The 24,539-nt window shown below is 43.2% G+C and overlaps 1 protein-coding gene across 5 annotated transcripts in view; it reads left to right on the top strand.

Moving 5' to 3' along the window:
• Vps13D (vacuolar protein sorting 13D) overlaps positions 1-24,539 on the top strand; it is a 172,267-nt gene that overhangs the window by 101,825 nt on the left and 45,903 nt on the right. For all 5 annotated transcript variants that reach the window (XM_072287274.1, XM_055075303.2, XM_072287273.1 and 2 more), the window contains 13 exons: positions 946-1,063; positions 2,869-2,936; positions 3,770-3,875; positions 4,475-4,609; positions 5,007-5,112; positions 7,298-7,420; positions 9,559-9,700; positions 14,224-14,425; positions 15,353-15,545; positions 16,053-16,232; positions 18,188-18,354; positions 20,966-21,094; positions 22,442-22,586. In XM_072287274.1, the coding sequence (XP_072143375.1) occupies positions 946-1,063; positions 2,869-2,936; positions 3,770-3,875; positions 4,475-4,609; positions 5,007-5,112; positions 7,298-7,420; positions 9,559-9,700; positions 14,224-14,425; positions 15,353-15,545; positions 16,053-16,232; positions 18,188-18,354; positions 20,966-21,094; positions 22,442-22,586 (1,814 nt within the window). The remainder of the gene's footprint in view (positions 1-945; positions 1,064-2,868; positions 2,937-3,769; positions 3,876-4,474; positions 4,610-5,006; positions 5,113-7,297; positions 7,421-9,558; positions 9,701-14,223; positions 14,426-15,352; positions 15,546-16,052; positions 16,233-18,187; positions 18,355-20,965; positions 21,095-22,441; positions 22,587-24,539) is intronic.

Below are 24,539 nucleotides of genomic sequence, written 5' to 3'. Positions count from 1 at the left end.
CTGTCGGCGGCGTTAGCAGCGCAACACTCGCGCCCCCTCTCGTACTGCGTCTCAACCACTCCGACTGCCGCGGGCGCCAGGCCATGCGGCGAAGCCGGATTACAGGATACGCGCCGTGCGGGAAAACATATCAGGGGACGCATGAGAGTCGCGCATCTCCACATCATATATATATATATATATATATATATATATATATATTACACAAAGTGTAAGACTCGTAGCTGTGGTGGCAGTGAGAACAATGAGAACTTGCTCTGAAGAAAAATGGTGCAAACGCAAAAATTGATTGAAGTGCGTGGTGTCATACTAATGTGCTGGTGCTGTCATGCGTGCGTGAAGGTTAAAAAGGGAAACTCTGCTTTGAGCTTTCTCCACAGTAAACAACCTTTTTTTCTGCCAAATCAATTGACTCTTGACAAAATAACAAGCTATACTAAGTGCTGTTTTTCAGTACCTCTTTAAAGTGTTTATCTGTGGTTAAGGATTACTTTGCGTTCAAGGGCACACGAGGGCTTGACCTCGTAATTTATTATAACTTTCACTACATGAAAATTACTGAAATACTGTGTAGTAGACACCTTTAAAAATCTGTAACATATTCACGTTGTCTAGTGAGCACAGTGGTTTGCACTAAATTCAATATTAAAGTTGAAGTTAGGCCTTTATTTTCTCCCCAAATGGTAACTGAGAGGTAGTTTTAAAAAAAGGTAATGTACCACTCTAAAGTGAATGTCTTTTCTCGGTGTCTTTTTATTTTTACTTCTGTGCACTATGATTTGCAGCTGATGCCTATTATTGTGATTCAGCTTGAGTGACATGCTAGCACCATAAATTTTTCTTTTCTTTTGTTTTTTAGTTCTCTTATTGGATTTGGCATGCCAGTTTGTTTTTATTGACATTTGCTTGGCTTGACATTGAATGTGATTATGCTTGTTTGTACAGAAACCTACATTTCTCAGGAGCTTTCGAAAACATTCGGTGGAGAGTCCAAGTTTTTCTTCAGCATCGGCTACTACAACAGAGCGCTCTCGGGGTGGGAGCCCATCATTGAACCATGGAGGTAAGCATGCAATATTGTGATGAATAGCTTTCAGGGTTTCATTGCACATTGATAGGTTATTCATGCATGTGTGACCAATATTGCTGATCATGGCTTCTTGTTAGGCTAGTTAGTTCATACTTCTTGAGATGGAAAAGATGCAAAACCAGTAAGAAAATGATCAGCCAGGAATTTTTTCCTGTCCATTCGTTTCCTTACTTGTATTTGCATCTTTCCGCTGCAAGCACTATTGCCGTGATCACCACGTTCGAGAAAGCAGCCTTGGTTTTAAGCTGCTCATAAGTATTGGGGAAGGTCACCTCAATCAGCACACTTCAGCGATTTCCCCGGCTCTGAATTCTTTATTGCGACAGCAATGAGTTCTCACAGTGGATGCAGTGGTCGATGTGGCTTGAAAACATGGCTCATTACTCATGAGAGAATTCGCTTCACAGGAGACAAAATTTATGCATAGTGAGAAAGAATGAATGAGCAAAAATCTGAAAGAAAACATTAGGTGACAATGACAATAGAATTTGAACTGGCACAATACACAGAAGCACCCTTAGCACTACAACCTTCTGGATGCAACCATGACTTTATGTAAAGCTGATATAATAGATGTGAGGTCAAAAATGTTAGCCTGCATGACTTGTTGGAAACTTAAGAAACAATCTGTTAGAGGATATGTGGTAGCAGGAGATAATGAAATTGGTCAATTGTTTCAGGTTCATTACAAGAAATATTTTAACAAAGGTACGCAGGAAGACTAAGCAGCAATGGTGGTTTTATAAGTCGCACACTAAAGCATTGCATCCTTAGATTTGTGCACGATTGCATTGATTTGGGTAGTTTTTGCACCAGATTGTGCATATTGTGCAAATTGCAATGGATTGGAGGGTAGAACAACTGTTTGCTGTTCATGACTCTGTAAGCACTAACACAAAAACAGGCTCGAGCCTTTTCTTTTTTTTTTTTTCTTTCTTCAAGCAAGTTTAATGTTATAGGGTCTCAAAGGTGCTTTTGGGACAAAGGAATGACAACACAGTAGTGGGAACAATCAAAAGGGAATTTATTGCACCTTTTATACATCAATCAATGCCAGCTAGCCGAATTACTACCAATAGAACATGCCGATGGGTCCGACTCTCCGACGCAGGATATCGAGCAAATATGTTCGCCCTCATGCTGGACGCCAATGCCTAATCATTCACGTGTACTTTCACGCGAACAGTGGTGCCTTTGAATGATAGTGCTCGCCCTTCCCGGTGCTCCACTCTGAAGCTTATCATGAAACAGTCCCGCAGAGAGTGCTGTTAGGCACGCAACAAGTTCATGTGCTCCACCGACCCTGAGCAAAAGACGAGGAGGCTACTCTCTTTTGCGCCCAAGTAACCCCGCCATTAGGAGGCGCTAGCAGTGCAACACTTGCTCCATCTCTCCTACTAATCTGCAACTACACTGACTGCCTGTAGTGCTTAGCTATGTGGCAAAGCCGTATTACAAGAGATGTGAGAGCCCTGCGGGGAAAACAACATCATGGGACGCATGAGAGTTGAGCGTCCTCACAATGTTTAGCAGACTGGGCTTGAATGTGAAAATCAGCCTTATCGAAATGACATGTGCAACATTTGTGGAACTACATTTATCATGATTGCATGAGGTGGAACTGATCATGCAGCTTGTCATGTTCTTTTCCGATAGTTATCTTCCTGGTTTCGGTTTCCCACCACATAATTTTTTTTTCTGATCCTGCACTAGGGCTAGATGATGTAAATACGAGAGATGAAGCAGTGTAACATGACCTGATCTTACCTTTCAAACAGGTGCAATTGCCAGTGGGAGGCTGCTTTTAGGAAGACTGGCCTTGCAAAATGTCACTTCAAGATAAACGGTAGGACATCTGTCTGTATATTCTCCAGTGCGAGGGCTTGCTTAACACAGCTTGCAAAGCACAGTGACTATCACTGCATATACCTGTAGCTTTATTGCCAGCTTTGAATGGATGTCGTTTAATAATATCTTGATACATATCTTATTAATCCATGTTCAGTGTGCCCTCCTAACCGTAAGGATTGAAGAGGGGCCATTGTTTGCGTAAGAAGTGTTTAATTGATCTTTGCTGTGACTAGCTGTAGTCGTAGTTGTGCAGTTTGCCCCACTGCTGAAGGGAACACCAAATAAGTATTTCGGGACCGATTACAGCTAATTTTTGACACTCAGGTTTCAGCAATAATCATTTTCCTATTAGGGTGTACCTAGAGCGTGACAGCAAGCCATTCCTTCCTGAGAAACTGGTGATATGCTCAAGGTGCACTGATATCACTACCAATTGGGTGTTTCCTCTAACAACGGCCCGTACTATATATTGGTGTGTCTGTAATTGCTATTACTATTATTTGTCTCATTCTATTCGAACCTATGAGGTAATTCCATAGCATCAAGACAAGTGAGCAAATGTTTGTGAATATATCTTTAAGTATAGAAAAGTGCTTTTTTTACCTGCAACTCTACTTTTAGTGAATAATATTTTAAAAAAGAGGGTAGGGAAGCCAATGAACGCTTCAAAATTTTCTTGAATATAGTGCTCTATATTAATTAAAATTGTTTTGCTAGAATGTCTCACAAGCATAGTGGGCTGTCTCAGAAGTCATAATTTGACATCTGAAAGGTGTGGTTTTGCTGCTGTCTTCCAAGTACCATGACTGACAGCCTCTTCTGTTTCAGCTGAGGATGTCCTCAAAGTGAACATTACCACTGCACTGCTGGACCTGTACCAGAAAGTGAAAACCTCATGGGCCACTGATTTCTATCAGCTTTTTTCGGCTGAAAAGTGAGTTTGCGCTGTGTTCACTTGTGCCACTGTGGTGGGATAGCACATCATAGTCCCATATTGAATTTCACACATAGCTCTCCTCCTTTCTTGCTTTACACCAGGCGGAGCTCCACTTTCTTAAGAATGGCTTTGTGTGCATAACCTCTGTGTATATAGCCACGCTTATGCCGTGTTCCAGTTTGAGTTGAGTTCAAAGCTGTGTACCTTCGTTTCTTGTACTACCAGTCTGTGCGTTTCACAAAGGAAATGTCACATGTGACCACTCTTCTTTGTCTACCATGTGGTGGCAAATGTGACAGTTTGAACACCAGATGCTGATGTCTGGCCACTTCACGCATGACCTCTCTTCGTGTGTCATGTGGCCACACGCATAGCAGAGTTTGGTGTGGCAGGTAACAGAAAGGTGTAGTACTTTTTAGGCACTCTTAGACTTTGAAAGCTGACAGAAATTTAGCAGCATTGGTTGTGTAGCCAGCTGGTTCCATCAAGACAATCTGTGTGTGCTCGGGTGCTTTTCAGATGGTCTTTTCAGCCACGCTTTTTGTTTTCTTTCGTGCCTTTTAGTACAAACCTAAGCAGTATTTTTTGAAATGCAGGAACACGGAGAAAAATGGTGCTGTCGGCCAAGGGGAGACACCAGTCAGGCGCCGTTCCCCTTTTGTACCGTTTGCCATCAAGAATGACCTTGGAGTCGCCTTTCGCTTTACGGCTTTTGTCTCTGCGACATTCAGGTATGGGACTGTTTTTCCATATGTGCCATTTTAACATTGATATCATTGCAGGAGGGTTGTAATTGTGTTGACACATTGTTGTGCGAGGCATATAAAAGCTGAATTTGAGAAGAAGCAAAGCATATTACTGCACATTTAGTTGCAGTGGTAAAATAAATGTTTTTTTACCCTTCTTTCTTTGCTTTGTGACGGCACAATGGCTGCTCAGTTGAACATTCACAATTTCAAGTATGACTTTTGTGTATGAGTTATGCACTGTTGAGCAACGTCTTTTTTTAATGTGTGGCATTTCACAGTCATAATTTTAAACATATGCATTTGCATTCTGCTTCCTTTATTTATGTTGTTTGTGACCAACGCACAATAAATAGCCAGTTAATCTCTACTTTTATCTCAGTGGCAACAAGGACGAAGCTTCCACTACTAGGTTTGACTGGAAGGACGTTGAACCTGGTCAGGTCGTGCCTTTCACATTCGAAGGACGAGGCAAGATTAGGCATCAGGTGATTAGAACCTTCTACCTGTATAGTAAAGCATTGCTAATTTAGATACTATTCAAACTTTTTCAGATTTTGTGTGGTTGGAGGGCCTCTGGATTTTCTAAGTTTCTGGAAGATCAAATGACGAGCAGGACAATTCGTGAATGCTTATAGTGTTAACATACTCTTATTAATGCATTAGCATTCTTAGGGTATTTCACACACTTTTGGCCGCTGTGTGTGTGTGTGTGTGTGTGTGTGCGTGTGTGTGCGCGTGCGTGCGTGTGTGTGTGTGTGTGTGTGACCATTTTCCCACCTACATGGGTCACCGGGTAGTCGATGGTCGGTAGTCGATCTTTCGAAGCACGTGCACTGCTCTTGAAGGCGGCCATTTTTGCTTCTGCTTTGACAATCGCCAAACCTTGGGGTGTGTTCAGAAATTAACGCCTGATGGGGAAAAAGCGAACTCCTTAGAAAACAAAAGTATGGTTCTCCTCCTTCACATCCTATGGCGCAGAGTGTCCATGAACGGCCCAGAAAGACTCGAAAGTGGCGTTTCAAATCGATAGCGGATGGGCATTTTTGTTTTTTACTTTGACGAGCACGAAAACTTCGGAGCACGTTCAAGAAAACCGCCTTGGGGAAAAAGGCGAACTGCTTAGGAAACAAAAGAATAGTTATCCTCCTCCACGTCGAAAAGTGCAGTGTGTCCGTGAGCAGCGCGGGAAGTCTCGAAACCGCCGTTTTAAACCATAGTTAGCGTACTAACGATGCCCAGTGGGCACGGTACGGAAAGCGTTAAATTTATTCAGTGCTGAAGCAATCGAACCCACATCCCAAAGGTTTCTCAAGGACGGCAATGCGACGCATTAGCAGGCTGCAGCACATACCCAGCGCATTAGCGAACTATGCCATGAATGCGCTGGGTAGACGTCTCTCTTCAATGAACCTCTCGCCAACTTGGGTCACTGAATATGTGACACTGGGTGTGCGGCAAGCGAGGGAACTTTTTTCAGCGTTCGCAGACATCTGCGCACCACGCTTTTTGTCGTGGATGTCACAAACTTTTCAGCACCACCACTAAATGGTACAGCGTGTCCAGAAAGAAGCTTGAGAGAAGAGCTCGATTGCCGCATGACACATTTCTCAGCGTTCGCAAGCACCAGTCTGCCATGCATTTCAGAGGCCACTTGTAGGCGTCACAGCGGCGGTGCTAGATGGCGTGCAGTGTTCTTAGGGAAGTGCAAAAGAAGAGTCCCGCTGCAGTACATGCCTCATACGTAACCCGTTTCGACTGTGACAATACGTTTTGTCACTATATAGCTTCAATGCGAAATGCATTACCGTCGACCATCATCTTTAGATGTGTTCTGCCGAATTTTGAGTAAGGAATTATGTTGTACAGATTTCATTCTTGCACGAAATCTTTATGGTAAGAATAGTGTTTTCCATCAGATGCACATGATACAAATGAGTAAACTGTTGGCTTTAACGCATACAAAGCTTCAGGGAAAAGGGAGGCCCCTTCTGCCACTAAAAACCACACATCATCAAAAGTGGGGCTCTAGCAGCTTTCTTGGCAGCAGAAGGCTGCAACACTGGGCTAGTTGGGATTGCATCTCGCAGTTTAAACAATGCGAGAAATGATGTCTGAGACAAACAAAACTCAAGTGCTCGTGTTATGCGTGTCTCACTCCTTGTTTTTCACACTGTTTACACTACAGGTTTCAAGACATTTGTGTAACTTCTTATATTTAAATATGGTGCCGAGGAAAGCATATGTCACCTAGAAAAAGACAAGTCCACTTTTCGAAACATTGGCTCCCACTTTTACGCTGTTCTTGTTTTGCTCTTCTTCATTGTCTGTGGTTAAATACTAATAAGTTGAACATTAACGGGCATAATGAATACAAACAGCTGTTCACATGCCTTTCAGCACCAAATTCAGTAACACCCTCCGTTGTGGCTTAGCAGCTATGGGGTTGCGCTGCTAAGCATGAGGTCGTGGGATCAAATCCCAGCTGCGGTGGCATTTTAAAAATCCAAGCTGATTGAAACTGATCTGGAGTGCCCTCACTGTAGTGCCTCTGATAGCCCCAGTATTGCTTTGGGATGGTAAACCTCCACGATCTCACTTTTTTTTTTTTTTACTTGGAAGTTGTTACAAAGTTTTAGGAACTTAAGTTCTGTGCTTTTTTACGTGGCATAGGATTCCCACGAGCTGAGGATGCACAGGCTGGTTTTGAAGATTCCAGGCTACACTCAGCTTGATCCAGTGTCTGTGGAAAAAGTGGGAGTCTACTTCAAGTATGCGAGACCACTAGAGCGTCAGGTGTGTCTCTGTTATGCCTGTTTGTGCCTGCTTGCAGTTTTATGTGCTTGTATCAATATTTTTAGCACTGATTAATTTTTTTGAAACAATTGCTCCCAAGAGCACTCAATAGAAGTGTATTATATAAAGGGCAAAAACGTCACATAACATTATCATAAAATAGAAATTCTAACTCATGTATGAGCGCATAAATACAGATATATAACAGTGTAATTATAAAGAACAATGTAGCAATAAAACAAAAAACTTGGAACTTGGAGAAATAGTATTAAAAATAGTGTAGGAAAGTAAAACACAAAGGTTTCAATGAAACAAAGTCAGTGCCACCAGAAAAAGATATATTTACCACGTTACCAATACAAGCACTGCAATAATTGCAGATATGCTTTTGAGAGATCATATGTTCTTTTTTCCCCATGACAGTGTTTGATGACAGGTCATACCTGTATTTTGAAGTGCACGGTTCACATGAATGATCTTGTGTAAGGAGTGTGTAATACGTTGGTAATTTTATTTTAGTATAGTAATTGCGGCATGAAATGATAGCTGGCAGCTTGAAAAACAGGTTGTTTTGTAGATGTATTGCTGATAAAATTTGTGAATAAGGAACAGGGAAAACATTTTGTGTTGTGATAAATCTTTGAGACAGGCATGTCCTCCAGTGCTGTTGCGCTGGTCAGGTGACAGTAACATTAATAAATAGATGAAAAATGGGGCAAAATGGAATTGAGTGATCATTTTATTGTCCAATAACGAGTTGTAGTAAATAAACTGTGGGCATTGAACTTTGTGGGGGTCTCTGGTATCTCACAGGGGTACCGACCACGGCGGGTTCGGGCTTAGCAAGCCACAGCGCTGCGTCAGCCGTCACCTAGCGTAATCTAGTGCTCTGTTGCGTGTGTGCTCAGGCCGCAAAAGGGGGGCGCCGAGCACTGCGCACGCATGAGAAAACATAGTATTGCCCTAAGTTAGTGGAAACCATTTATTTGTCTTCGGCAGTGCCCAACACTGCACAAAAGCCCAGTCCTGGGCTAGCACGGCAATCAAAGGGCTCCCACACCAAAGGCGATAAATAAAGACAGGGGCGCCGCCAGCATGCCACTGCAAGAAGATGGCTCCCCGCAACAAGGCTATGCTGCTTGCTCTTGTGATGACTAATAGGCCCACTCGCCAGAGCTCGAGCAATCTGTGTCAGCCTATGCTTCCAATAAGTGCAGCTTGGCATAGCAGGACCATGCACGAGCACTAGGCACCGCTGTTCGGCTTAACGTTTGGAAAAGGATCAACACAAGCTCGCTGTAAGTGCAAAGGCCCAGTAGACGTGCTCAAGTCCAAGACCCTAGCAAAGGGGCCAGTGGGCGAGTGGAAAACGTGTACGTACCCAATAATGTCCCAGAGCAGTCTCCCTTGCACTGGCTTTGCCGACTGCGCAACCACTACCGGCAACGCAAGCGCCACCACCGCAAACCACCGCGAGTGGAAAGGGAGAGGCGTAGGAATGACGGGACAGGGGAATGCCTGCACAAAGCTGCCGAGGTGGATCTCAATTCCCACAACTTAATGACCCAAATAGTATTAAATTTAGCAGAATATCTGTTTGATGTACAACAGCTGTTTCTTATTAGGAACTAATTATTAGCTTGCAAAAGACCATTTCGAATTTTCTGTGCATATAGTCATGCTGTGCTACAGTAAGTTTTCTACTTTCTGGTCTTGTTTGTTGTTCGCGCTGCTTGCCTGCCACAAGCAGCGTGCTTACAGGTAAAGTAAGTGCACAGAATGCTGACTGAATACAGTATGACCTTTAATCCATTCTGCAGTGTGACCTCCACGACCTTTCTAGGTATAATGCTTTCATTAACATAATTGTTCACTTCATAGTCCGTAATCTTTGCAAATGCTAGCTTCCAGTCATCATAAAGAAACCTAAAGGCTTGTCTTTTGCTGATTTTCTCAACTATACATTGATGCCTTTTGGTAGCTAAAACATCAAATGTTGAAAGGACCAAGACAAAATGTGACTGCTGGTTACTGGGGAGCCCTTAAAAAGTGCAGTTTGCAACATGTTTTACTATAAGACGTGATGTAATACATGATTGTATACGTCCCTTTTCTTGTCTTTTGTTTTTTCAAAACAGCACCGTGCTTCCGGCACGACACGTGTGCTGTTCAACGTGACCCTTGATGGCAATGCCCGGAAGATGATCACTGTGCAGTCAGCCTTGGTGATCAAAAACAGGGTGGAGGTTGCAGTGGACCTGAAGCTTGAAACAGCCGGAGGTAATCAGTGGCATTGTTATACCGTATTATTCCTGGCATGCTCAAGGATTGGAGTATAGTAGTCTTCCGTTAATTCAGCTCCTGTTAGTTTGATTTTTCGGGCAATTTCGTCTTGACCAAAGATTCTTGCTGGCACCTATACATTTATATGGGCCAAAGCTATTCTTAATTCAATTTTGAAATTGTCCTTCTCTGCATATTTCAATCTTAGCTGGTCAGCACGCACGCACCTGATCCATTGATGCCACTGATGACCCCAAGGATGACATCAGTGGCACCAGTCTTGACTGTGCTACGGGACAGTGGAAACATCGAAGATATGTTATTTCCCATGGAAAACACTACTGTAAAACCAAAGCTGCATTTGTGGCATTTGCCTACTCAGAGCCAGCGTCATCATCATTGTCATTACAAGCTGACAACAGAATAAGTTTTCACGCAGGTTGATGGTGATGATGTGGCACTTTCATTAAGAAAACTAATTCAAAAGAAGATATTTTACTTGCTACACTAGTAGCAACAGAGCCGCTGCGCATGTTTTTGGTTTAAGACAAACTAGTTAACTTGTTAGTCTATGCATGGACCACCATCTCATTCGCGATGTTTGTTAAGGTATTCAAAGGGATGACAACCAATTTTTGTGGTACCCATTTTACTTAGTGCAATGGAAAGCTTACCAGTCAGAGTGTCTAATCATGAAGTGCTAATGCAGAAAACGCCATGGAACATTTTTGATCAGAATTTTTCTATCTGCAGTAAGGATGTAATCGTTCACTGAAAGCATGCTGAAAACAGTGATAGGTGAGCGCATAGTGATTACACGCCAGCATTAGTAGGAGGCATACGACAAGTGTGGTCATGTTGTAACAAAGTATGATTTTGTTTATCAAGTGGATGTTCCTGTGATTCATGTTTTCCGAATTGTTAAATGATTTCTGTGATAGTAGCTATGTGTTTTTGTAGTTTCCTGTGCAACTGCTTTGGTATTTAACCAGTCAAAATGAGACCAATCGAATCAAAAACAAGATGACGCCTTTACAGGTGATTCGGAACTCAGCGTGTTGCCGTAGCCACGCGTGCGTTTTTGATTTCTGAAGCATAGAATAATGCACGAGTGTCTAATAATTTACCAACTGCAATTTTAGGCAGCGATTTTGATGCACTTAATAACAGTCTACTTATGTACAGTAATCTCATAAAATACATTCGAATTACCAAGATTTCACTGCCAGGTCTCGTCATTTACTGGTTTTTGAGACTTTCTTGGCCAATTTAAAGTTATAATTGCTACTTAAATCGCGAACAGCATGCTGGATTCTATCCCTATAAATTATGGTCATTTCATTTCCATTAATATCTCGCAGCACATTCTGGCCAGTTGTCAGTCCCTTTGAGAAATGTGGGATGTCATGTGCAGTGCTTTGCACTGAGGGTGACATGTTGGCTCCGAGTAAAAACGTTTCGTCGAGTGACAACAATGGATGTGAGGTCTAAATAAATTTTGATTCTGTGTAGGTAAACTTTACATTCTGTTGTGGTAATCTTTTTCATCCTATTGTGATTGCCAGAATCAAAGGCACACAACATTGTTTATGCTATGAAATTGGGTGCGTCTTACATTTGCATGTACGTTAGCATTGTAGTCGGCTAAATAGTGGCAAATAAAGCAGCAATTTGTTCGGATGTATTTTTTTTTTCTTTGCCTCTTCTGTTGATTCAACCCTCAAATTCTGTCAATTTGGTTTGTCCCATGAAGGTCAGGTTTAACAAAAGTTGGCAGTATAATGTCTTAAAGCAGTGCTGTTATCTGATTTTTCTTTAAGGGGGTATAACTTTGGTATCCAGTATTTTAAGGTATGGCAGGAACAACTACATACCTTTTGCTGCCTCAAGTACCTTTAAATAATTTTCAAGAACAGGGTTGTTTCTTTAATAATTATCAAAAACACGCTAAACTGATTAGGATTTGAGCCATCTAGAGAGTGTTTCAAGACTCATCTGGCTTCAGTGGCAAAAAGATGTCATTGAAATATACTTTAGTGAAAGTACTTTCAGCCTGGTTTAATGTTGAGTGATCATACATTTATCCATTAAGACGAAGGAGAGCTATAATTTTATTGTGATAGCAGCTATATGGACACTCCGGGTACATTTCTGCCGTCGCTGTTGCCATGAGGTTCTGTACAAAGCTTAAGGGCAATAGAATCGTTGCCGTGTGCCGTATGCTGTATGTGCGAATAAAAACCTGCAAGGGTGAGCCAGAAAACACGATTCAATCGCGTGTGCGCGAGCAAGGAACGCGTGCCGGAAGCATGCCCTCTCCTGTCGTGCCCGAGGCACAGTGGTCAGGCGAAGGTGGAGGGGGGGGGGGGTTCTTTTCGTGGCTGCTAGGGTGCCTCGATGTCCTCCTCACCTGCCAGTCCGTACAGAGTGGAGGCATCTGCGGTGTCTACTGCGGCGTTGGGCACGTGAATGGCAGACACTGTAGTAGATGCCTTTGGCGGACGCTATATCGATGTGTTGCCGGGGCGCGAGTGTCTTGAAAGCAATCTGCGACGTGGCCAAAGTATGCGCCCACGCGGGCCTCATCTCCAAAGCGATCTGCGATGTTTTCAGAATGTGCGTAGTGCTGGTAGCTTCGTATGTGCTGTGCTTTCAACATTTCGCTTGCATTGAGGCGAGAGGTGCACAAAGGTCAATTTGCTTGCGGCTGCCACGTTTCTTCATCATTCCAGCATTTTGGCAGCGAGTTTCCGAACTCATCGAGCAAGATGTGTTCATGTTTACCTGTGCGTGCATGACACCGTGCTTGGTAATTTAGTTAAAACACGTTAGCAGGCTAGTTGGTTTGAAACCATAATACAATGTGTAAGCGCGCCTGAACAAGGATGTGGAATGAAGCAGGCACACAGAGACAGCGCTGTGTCTGTGTGTCTGTTTCTTTCTAAGTCCTCGTTGAGTCACACTTCCACATTCTATCATTGTTAATTTAGTTAGTGAGCGAATGTTTACAAGTTTATACGAGCAATAAAACTACTATCCTTACTTCGTACAGCTATCTACTAATTTGCTATCACAATCGGTGCATCGCCATTCGGGTGGAACTGCGACTTCTTTGAATCCTTGAGTAACAGTTATTTGACTGACCCTGAATGTGGCTTTAGAAATTGTTTTCACAAGCACAGAGGTTGGGCACATGTCATCACTGCACATGGCTGGGGGATGGATCGCAGTGAATGAGCATGTGGACAGCATGTTTGTGCCTTTATAAAGACCCCTTCTTCGTATGACATGTCTGTAAAGCGAAAGCAAAAATAAATCAAGATACGCAGAAAAAAACAAAACAGATGAAACACAAAAAAAGAAGAAGAAAAGAAAGGCATCATAAGGAGAGACACAGAAGGCAAAAGTGAACATGCTCTTTTGAATTCTGAAACATGCAAATTATACTACATTCAACTGGCCGCTTTCGAGCACTGTGGAGCACTCTTGCGGTCCGTTTTATATTCAATTGGCTGAAATTGAGTACTCCGAGCACATTTGCTTGGTTTATTCAGAGTGCCACACTCCATCCAGCTGAGATTGATCGAAGGCACCCTCACTTTCGAGCTGGGAGCACAATTGAAATCCCATAGCATTTCAGTGACAAGCCATCCAATTGCTGTGGGAGCAGTAGAAAATTCGGCTGGGGTAGACCTCTAGCTTCAATATTGAGAAGGCTCTGCGTTGCTACAAACTAAGTGTCAAAATAAAAAGAAGTTGGCATGTGGTGGGGAGCTGGCATATTTGCATAACGAGGTCACGTGGACAGCAATCACTGCTGAGGATCAGCCCACTGGACCTCTACTTCCAGAAAGACCTTTTTTATTGCAGATGGATTTTTTGCACAGTCGCCGCCAACGCCTTTCGTTGTGCTCTAAGCGCACCCTCGTTGTCCACCAACCCGTGCTCCTTGCTACGGAGAGGCTGGCTTTTCTACAAGACTTCGATGTCCAGTGGCTCGATGCACTTAACAAGTGAAATTTCACCAGCAACACAAAATCGTCAAAAAATTCAGCACTAAGTCAGATGCACATTTTTAGGTTAGATAGAAATGAGTGCTAAGAACAGTGTTTGCTCCCACACAGCCAGCAATATACTTCATTTGTTACAAATATTTCTATCCAACCAAATATTATCAAATTTTCAGGTACCTAGTTTTCGAATCGAATAAGAATATTAAAAATATAATGTTCGATGGTATTCGGCATTTTCAAATATTCGCACACCCCTACTGTAAGCTGCGTCTGAGCACGGTAGCAACCAGTCGAATGTACCATTTGTAGGACGATTGCATTAAACTCGTGGCCAGTAAAACTAGATAATAAATTATTTAGTTGAGCAGTGAGGTGGGGTAGATTGCAATCTTCCTCGTTAACTTGCTATAAGAAGCACAGCATAGTGTTGAGTACAACTGGTTTGTTGGCTGCAAGGTGTCGCTTGAAGCTACTGGGGACATGTGGTCTCTTGTTTCCCTGCCGTAGTGCGGCCATACCAGATCTGCCTGCAGCCCAAGTGCACGAGCGCAGTGCCCCTGCCGTACGTGTTTGCGGACATGTGGGTGCGGCCGACCATCTCCCTGATTGCCTACTCAGCCTTGGAGTGGCAGCACGTCGCCACCAAGCAGCAGGGCAGCAGCTACTCCATCACGTGCTGCCCCATACGCAACGATGCCGCCGTTTTCAGGTATGCATGAATATCTGTAAGGCGTCTGTAATGTTCAATCTGGCACTGTTCACACAGCAGGATCATCAGATTCTGGCAGAAGCCAAGTCTTTCATCATTCAGCTGTTCAGCCTTATTAATCAACCCATCAGTTAACTATTTGCAATCATGACCATTTGCCTACTTTGCGGTTGTTCTGTTTGGAAAATTATTTAGTGTGTTTTGGACGTTTTGCGGAAAGAGCGCCCAGGTGAATGAATGTACAGTGAATCATTTATTTCAGAAAGTTTGTTTTATTCCTAAGCTCCTGTACAATGTAGAGCCTCCAGCCAGCTTTACACGGTGAGTAACCACCACAAAAAACGGTTTCTTTAAGTTCCTTGTCGTTTTCTTCATTAGTGCTCGCATCCTAGGAAGTTTGCAGAAGTCCCAATTATCTTCCTCCTCTGCACTAAGATAAACTTCACATTCATTAAACTCATGTGAATTCTTTCTGTAACACGCATATGGAAAAAATGTTGCCATCCTCTGGGTGCTTCACGACATGAGAAACAGGTAGAAATTCCTTCAAGTGTGCCACTAAAAATTGCAGCCCTTAACAACCTGAATGCTGTTGAGTGCGGTAATCAACTTCTGAAAAAAATTGCTGCGAGTTGCTTTAAGATGTTAGACCCCATAATTTGATTTGATTTTACCTATACTGAAGGAAAATTTCAGCCATTTGTGTTACGCTGAAGTTATTCCTGTGAGCAATATGATAGGGAACAACGAAATTGGCATTCAGAAGGCAAGAGTGGTTTAATTTCTATGCTGAATGTAAAAGTGTTTCACGAGATGAAATGTTATTGGGAAAGATACAGTGGGCCGTTTGAATGCCCCGTGATGTGACAAACATTGCAATGCATAAACCTGCTGCCTTTTTTTCATCCCCCCCCCCCCCCCCCCCAGATTCTCAGTTGATGTGAAGCGTGAGAAGTACCCTGACTGGAACACAGTGTCCAGCAGTGTGCCGGGGCACACAATCAGCCTGCTGCCTCCCATCAGAATACACAACCTGCTGCCCTGTGAGCTGGAATACGTGGTGAATGAGGGCCAGTGCAGGGGCATCATCTCTGCGCAAAAGAACCGGGCTCTGCACGAGGTATGACTTGAGGTGCAAGGAATCCTCGCTGACACCTTAGAGCTCTAGAGAAGTGTGCCCCTGCATAGCACATCACAAGCTGTGAAGCACTGCACCATGTATACGTCCCTAAATTTGGACCTGCAGCAATGGCTCAGTGGCTGTGGTGTTCTGCTGCCGAGTGCAAGGTAGCGGGTTCCATTCATTGCCACAGCGGCTGCATTTCAGTGAAGGTGAAATGCTAGATTTACATTCACTTCAAAAGAACCCCAGGCAGTCTAAATTAATCCACAGCCCTTCACTACAGTGTTGCTCAAAGCTTCAGTGTTCAGTGTTCATAGCCTCATGGTTATGAAATGTTAAATCCCGTGTGTCAATCAGTGGCCATACTTACATACTGTAAAGAAACATGTTTATGGAGTTTTCTATCTGCTATGTCACTTCTTCTCTGGGTTCTTACAAAGATATTTGTGTTGCAACTGTGCATAGTTGGGATTGAGCTAGGGGATGCCTTGTTCTTCTTTGCAGGTGAACACTGAGCAATATGTGATCATTGGCTTCTCGCTGGAGAACTTTCGTCAGTGCACCAGCCTGGTGATTCCGCCTGGCTCAAGCAGTTTCTCCACGAGGCTGGAGACGCACGACACGGAGGGACGGCTTCTTGTGCTGCACGCACGTGTCAGTGTGCTCCGTGCCAGATCACTCAAGGTTAGGGCTGCTAGCCTCTCATCTCAACTCACTATTCTACATCTTCAGTATCGTTGAAGAGGTACTGAAGGCAGATGTTAAGTGTAGCTGCAGTGAAAGGTTGCAGCCTCTATAAAATCCATCAGCGCTTGTACATTGCCAAGAGATGGCCTAGTTGCTGAGAAACTAACAAATGGATATAGCAGATGTCTTCATAAAACAAATGGTTAGGTCAGCTGTGCTTCAATGCAACACAAGACTCCTGCACTTCACTGGCAATCTCGGAGCTTATGCACTGCTGGCGCTGCACTTGTATAGTTCATGCTAGCGAGTCAATGTGAACACTGTATTTACACGATTGTAAGCCGACTCGAATGTAAGTCGACCCTCCCCCCCCCATATCGTGTGTGACAAGAAAAAAAAAAAGAGAGAGAGAGAGAGCATACCCGCGGGCGCATCCCATAACGAAAATTAATTAGTAGCTGGCATGGCATGGCATAAAAAATGTTGAAAAACCCTTCCGAAAAGCGAACAAACACGCGGGATAGCGGAAAGCTACAGGTGGGGCTGTAGCGCAAACATAAAATTGGAACTACGTTGTAGCTCCCCCGATATCCCGTTGGTCTCACTTCTTTTTTTTTTTGTGGTGCCATGTTTTGGTGTCGATTGTAAGTCGACCCCCCCCCCCTCCCCACTTCAGATTTTCAAATTTAAAAAAGAGGTCGACTTACAATTGTGTAACTACGGTAGGTAGCATTATCGAGTTCCACTGGAAAACAGTAAATCGGCCGAAATTCCCACTTTAAATGCATCGAAATTATATCTTTATTACGACTGGTCATAACTGTTCGCAAACCATAGCACATGAGGCATCACCAGGAGCTGTTGCTACATTTTTGTGGTGGTGCGACCAACCAACTTTATGTTTGCATCATTTTCTCACTTGTGAAAACTTTGTACAGCTTATAGATGTCAAGCGAATGTTTTGGAGCACTGATATATCACTGTAGTTTTGAATTCGTTTCCTTTTAAGCATTTTTGCAGGTGCATAGTTGCGATCTTCATTATGCGCAAGCAACAAATTGTTTCAATTATTTAAGCACTCCATGTGTAAATGAGTCAGAAATCGAGCTTTTTTGGTGGATCCCATACTCAATCAACTTTTGACACCAACTGCTCTCGGTGACCTTGGGTAGTGCGTAGTATGTAATTTTGCATGCTAATGTGCACTTCTGTAAACTAGTGTCATGTGAGCATATCTCACTGAAAATGAACCTGGGTCTGCAAAAACATTGCTGCAAAAGTGTTGGGGTGAACTTGAAACTGTTTCGTTATATTTGCTCAAAAGCACAAAATGGGTATCGTCAATCGTATGTCATTTGCAAATTCTGTCGGATACCTTTTTTTAACATTACACGTGATATCGGCATTTTTCATAAAACGCTCTCATTGTAAGCTTTATGTTGACCTTGGTTGTAATATCAGGAGTAAGTGCAGAAAACAGGTTTGAGACATCTGCATATGATTGATACAGAAAATCTTGGCATATAATTATTATTATCCAGCTGTTACGGTGAATCAACAGCTATCTTGTCGTACTTTTTGTGTGAGGACATGTTCTAAATTTTCAGCCATGGTAGCCACACTTTGTGGGAAAGGAATGAAAAAATTCTTGAGTGCTAAGCTTTAGGTGTATACTAAAAAATGTATAAGGCAAAAATTTATTTGGAGCGGTCTACTATGGGGTTCGTCACAGCTGCAGCGTCACATTTATATGTTAAATTCCACTACACATCAACTGATTGTTAGTGTGTCCTTTGCCTTAATCCAAACCACCTGTTTCTTCAGCATGGTAAAGCTTACTTTTGTTCTGATTCTTCTAGTGATCATGCTTCCGCCATTCATTCATCCACCTACACATTCTCACCCTTTCTTTTCACCATATATTTTGCTTGCCCATGCGTCCGCAACTGCAGGTGTACGTGTCAGTGCCTTATTGGATCATCAACCGCTCCGGTCTGCCGCTCATCTTCAAGCAAGAAGGAACCAACTCAGAGGCTGCCGGTCAATTTCCTGAGCACGAGCAAGCACGAAGTATGGTGCCCCTGTTGTTCTCCTTTGCTGACACCGAGGCATCCATGATGTACGTATGCATTAAGACTCACGGGTTTCTTTAATTAGCTTAATACCTCCACAAATGGGTACAGTCCCTAACTATGGCTTGCTGCAATCAGCTGCAGCTCCTCTCATAACAATTGTCCTGCTTCCTATGCTGTTGCCTATAATTTAGGCTTGTGCAAATAATAAATATTTTTGAATATTTTATCAAATATCATAGTATTCAACATTCGCTCCGGCTCTAATCTCACTATTTGAAGCTTTCAAAGTATTTGAAACAAATGAATATATATTTAAAACATGTATGATTGACAGTTTCGGTTTTGGTAAGCAAGTCGCATTGCATGGCTCAAAGCCAAAACAAGGCAAATATGAATTTGTTTATAGTAGGTGACTGATTTTTGCACCTTCTCAATTATTTGAGCATCAATCCCGTGGTACCACCACATTCTCTGCTGAACCAATTTGTAACGGCTATCAAAGTTTCGGGCATCGTAAAGTGTCTGGCTAAATTTTTGGGACTTGATCCACGCAGACTATGTCGTTAATAATGGCGGCCATGAAAGTGGCTTTCATTTTGCCCCACTTACTCTTGTTTGCGCTGGTGAGATAGTTCCTCAGCTTCCCGAGAGCCATACGACTACTGCAAATATGTTACGCCAATTTGGCACTAAACCACAAATTTGGTCGCTGACACCCGGTGAAGCAGTACTGGTCAGGCCTAACATCCATTCGCATGACTGCGAGTGTAAAATTGTTGCTGGAAGTTTGTTGCTTATCAGTGACCGGGCCTGAAATCATGTGCACGGGCTAGATTGAGGGCTGCAGAATCGGCGAGCATACCTGCCAAGTTCGTCTGTGCGCTTACTGAACAAAATGGGCCAACTCGATTAAGTTTGGATTCACCACATGCAGAAAGCAACAAGCAGAATTGCAAATTCACGGCATCACAACGAAATGCAACGGTCGAACTCAAAATGCTCTTGCAGCCGCAACCATCACAAAATTTCTAGTAGACTGGAGCACAACTGTGAGCAAAAGCCCATAATTTAACTTTGAAATAAAAATGAAATTGCACACTGTTTGTCATAGGCACATAGCTTAAACTATTGTCATAAGCATTTGGAAATCATTGCACTAATAGTTGCACATAGCTGTCGCCAAAACAAACCTAATGTACCATAATTTTAATTATGCCATTCATTTACTAAGTGATGCTAAGCATACTTGAACTGTGCAAAATCAGGAGTACCAGCTGCTTAATGTTTCCATTTTTTTAAATGAGCAGCAACGTTATAATCACACAACAGAAATTTCTGTGACACCATTTCCTTAAAGTGATTGGGCTTGATGAGATGCATGATTATTTTATACAAATCCGTTGAAATTGGTTGCACAGAGCATTGCGTCTGTGCTTCTCGGGCAGACTAGCACAAAAAAAGTGATTGTTTGCGTACATATGCACCTGTCAATAAACTGATTGTAACTTGGCATCCTAGGAACATTATTAGCGTGCTTCTAATTGGAAACAAATAAGCAGTACTAGTCTTGCCATATTTCTAAGTATGTTGGCTTTTGTTGCTTCGAATTGACATCAGAAAGAAATAAACCATACTGATTTTTTTTTTAACACATCTTCAGCACGGTGACTTCTTCTGCATTGAAATGGTGTATACTTCAAGCTCGATGTTGCAGATAGATCACGTCACTGATGTGCGAAACATACTTTGCATTTGTGACTGTATCTTGTGGCCACATTTTATTTGACACCCTAAATGACAGGCACAGTAGGCACTCCTTTCTTGGTGTTACTGCCGTAAAAATATATTCTGCATTATATAGTCTATGGAAAATGGGGCTGTAGTCTACACATTGCTGTTTTCCAACCAGTCCGTGCGCTGCTGAGAGAGAGAGCATGCACGTGGCCGCTCATCACAAAGCGTGAGCGCCATGAGTAACGAGAAAGAGCGCACACAGCCGCAACATAAAAAAAAAAACAGCAGACAAAGAACCGTGTGCGACTATCTAGAGAAATTTTTCCAACAAGGGGGTACGTTTGGGAAGACGCAGCAGCACTGCCTGGCCGAGGCTGTCTTGTCTACACAAGAATGCCAGCTAGCCAAAATGCATGCCAGGAATAGTTCCTCTACGAAATGCTTCGGAATCAAGGAAGTTGGACTTGCCACGCAAGTTTACCAAGCGAATGTTTGCTCGTGCCCGACAATGACGCCTAAGACATTTGAGGGTGCAGTACCATGAACGGAAGCGTATTTGAGAGAATATTTTCGACAATGCTGAAGCCATGCTTCTAAGCGGAACAGGAAGCCTAATGGAAAGCCCTTCACAGTACAAGCATGCGATTAGTTCGTGCATGCCGATGTTCCACAGCCGAAGAGGAGGAAACAAGTTCCTCTTGCACCTGAGTCATTCATGCCATCAGGTGGCTCTCGCATTAGAACATTCGCACCATATCTCGTAACAATGCTGAGTTTACTCATTGTGTATGTGTCATGCGGGCAAGCTGAACATCCAGGGATGCAAGAGAGTTGAGCATCCTGCACGCTGCAAATCAAAAGAAATGTGTTGTGCTCGGTGGGAGCGTGTGACCTAGGCCTTTCTGCATTTGGTGGTTGCAGGTGCAGCATGAGGGTGGGAATGGAGCTACACCCGCGCACCTTCCCCCAGTGGTGCATGTGCTTCTCTCTCGAGAAGGGCATAAAGGTGCGTCGCCTCATGGTGTCTCCAAATGACGCCCGGCCGGACTGGTGAGTTTGCCTTTTCTCAAGTGCAGCCATTTCGCACAGCAGTTGCAGCCCACATTAGACCGTTTTGATTTAGAGGCCAATTGCAACAAAATTTTCGGTCAAGTAAAAATCCTAGTTTTAAATAGCATAGATATAAAACAGCTTCCATGCAAAACATTGTACTTGAAATATGAGTATATGCATCATGAAAATCTTGCAGAAATAGGTGTTTTTGGTACCGAAACTCGAAAAAAACACTGCCGTTACTGCTCACCTGGAGTGATGTGGTGCCTGGTGCACACTGAAAGAAGCCTCAAAGGTGGAGCATTGGGAGTTATGTCGTATATCTGCTAACATCTAGCTGCACGTGTTGCCTGCTTAGGCATTATTTGAAAGCTGCTATAAGAAAATTTTGACATTTACCAGCCTTGTAGCTTTGCCAAGATTAGTTCAATGTAGTATACATTACTCATTTGCTAAATGCTAAATTTTGTTAAACGCAACTTCCGGTTAGCTGCTCCCAAAATTAAAGAACTACTTTACTTTTTGAACGTAAGGCCCATATTAGAGGTGCCTGTATGGCCTGGGACCCACAAACCAAAACTCTGTACAATATGCTTGAGCATGTACAAAACCATGCAGCCTGTTTTGTCTGTAATAATTATGAATTTACTTCTAGTATTACTGCACTTAAATAGCTTGGGGCGGGAATTATTAAGCACACGCAGACACAACATGAGATTAGAAATGTTTCTTAAACTTTATTTTGGTATGGTTAAAATAGATAAAGAAACTTACCTTTTACCTCCTCATTTCCTCTCACAGAAGTGGCCACATTTTAAAAATAAGAAAAATTATCTGTAGAAATACGTCTTCCAGCACTCGATTCTTTCACACACAATATCACAGTGGAATCAGCTACTGCAGGAAATTGCTGATTGTCGCACTGAAGCATCGTTCAGAGCATTTCTGTTGAATTTATAGCACCGTGAATTTTTCTGTTCTTGTGTTATTTTGTTTGATCAGTCGTGTATTTTATCCGAGTATATGTAACCCTGTGTATTCCCCCCTGCAATAACGCCTTCGGGCGCTTCAGGTACTTGAAATAAATAAACCAATAAATAAATTTATAACCGATTTAGCCAAAGTGATGTTTTGTTTTCTTGCAGTTGGCTTTTAACTTTATAGGTGCTGCCATCGTGTGTCGTTAGGGGAGTAGTACTCTCTACATTGCACGAAGGCAGCAATCCAATGCGACTGTGCACCACCAGTGTTATCAAGCTGTTTTGATGTGTACAAATCTGCACAAGGAAAATCAGGTCCTCGAGATTTTGTAGGTAACAAAGTTGCTGAACTCAACTGTTGCAGGGTGTACACAATAGGAGTGGAGATTCGACAAGGGCGTGGCAACTACATGTGTACCAACTACGTTGTGCTCTCGCCAAGGTTCCTGATTGACAATCAGAGCAGCTCTGTTGTTCAGATTGCCCAGAGGTTTGCCACCAAGGAGCTGGTGAGTGAAGCTAAACGGTGTTGCACTTTTCTAACAGCATTAAAGGGATGCCCGCAGTTATATTTGAAAACAATGTCATTTGGAAACACGTGCAGTCATTCCTGAACCTTAGCAACTGTTTATTCATGCTGTCGTGTCTTAAAGGGGCCCTGAACCACTTTTTATCGAAGCGGAGAAAGGCATTTGAAGTGAAAATAGAATATTTCAGAAATACTTTGTCCAAAAAGTACTTCAATGTGTTCAGCAGAACCGTAGTTATTGGCAATCAAACACGGCTTCCGCGGTGTTCCTGTTCCTTCTTCAATGCCTTGCACTGCGAAGGCTATGGCGCAGTGGGGCGTGCCCACAACGCTCCGCCTTCTAAATGTCACCATGGCGCGCAGTTCAAATTTCATCATAGACGCCACGACTGCTGCCTTTGGTGCCTACGATGCACTAAACATAAACCAAACACCGTTTTCCTCAGCGAGCAACAGTGCGCTTAGCCAGTAGACTCGTGGCAGCACCCCGCGGTGGCCGTGGTATCTACGCCATGTAGCCAACTGCAGCTTGATGTCAGCTATCGGCCAATAGTAGCCGTCTAAGGGAATGACGAAATAGCGCGTCCGATGATGAAATAGTGCATCTAGAAGAGAGTGAGGACAGGGCATTCTGTTGAAAACAGAGTTTTTGAGAGAAAGCTGACTTCGCAATTCGCTTGAGAGCTCCGTGAACTGCGTACGACAGCAAAACTTGGCTGAAATGTTCACAGCAGCATATGCTACCCGCAAACTAGGTTATGTCATCAAGCCCGAGGGGTGGGGTTCAGGGCCCCTTCAATCTCAGTTTTATGTCGTGTACATTGAGTGCATGTATTTGTTAGCACTGCCTTCAGCTTTCTAAAATTTAGCTACTGAATATTCATTAACATTAATTCAGTGTGAAAGGGTTTATTTGACCAGTTTATCTTGCTAGTGTGTAGAGCGACATTTGCATTGTCTAGCTAAGAGCAGAGTTAAACATTCTGCACCAAAATCTCATTCATATGTTCTGGAGGAAAACACAAGAAAAGATGTTCTAACCAGGAAAATGTACGATACGAAGTAACTAAACATTTTGGAAAGCATATTTAGCGCCAGTGAACAAGAACATGTCATTGTTCGCTGGCGCTAAATATGCTTTCCAAGTCAATTTACCAACACGCCCAACAAGTGGCAATGCTAAATATTTTGACAGACTCGACTGTAGTTGAGATCTACGTAATGTGAAACATTGCGCGAATCGTGTTTGTGGCACATGGCGCCGACACGTGTCTAGCTATGGAGCTGCAGCAGCCCAAGATGCATTTTATTGTTTTATTATTGTGTAGCATTTTAAGACGGCAACGGGAAACTGTAACGAAATCGAGCTATTGGGCAGCACCGAATGCCGCCGGTTCCAAACGTGTCACATTGCATTGCCTGCAGCAGGGAACAGCGGTGCATTTGGGTTATTGCCTACTAAAAGCGTGCAGTACGCCCGATGCACTGTAAGACAGGTAGGTGAACGTGCTTATCGCAATAGGGTTGGCAACGAAAGCTGAGAATGCGGCAATGCGACGGCTCAGGAGGTCATTAGCTGGTACCGTAATAAGAAACTGAGTGCGCGCCAGCGTTGTCACGTGAGTCGGGCGGGCGAGTATGTGGGGGAAGCTGATGCAGTGGGCGGCAACTCTTGATCGTGCACGCCTTTTCTTGTTTACATGAGATTAGCCACCGGAATGTATACTACAACCACAGTTTGGCGGTGTACTGAGCGTTGGTGCCAAAAGATCGTGTTTTCTGGGAACGTATGAACAGGTAAAAAATAGGTTCAATTCTATTCGATAATTTTTTGTGTTCTTGGTGGCAAAAATTAGCACCGGTAAATTGTGTGTAACGGGATCGTATGAATGAGGTTCTAATGTAGTTGCAGCACCAACTATTGATCCTTAAT

This window comes from Dermacentor andersoni, chromosome 3, assembly GCF_023375885.2.
Source record: "Dermacentor andersoni chromosome 3, qqDerAnde1_hic_scaffold, whole genome shotgun sequence".
NCBI classification, from domain to species: Eukaryota; Metazoa; Arthropoda; class Arachnida; order Ixodida; family Ixodidae; genus Dermacentor; species Dermacentor andersoni.
This window is presented reverse-complemented; position numbering and strand designations above follow the sequence as displayed.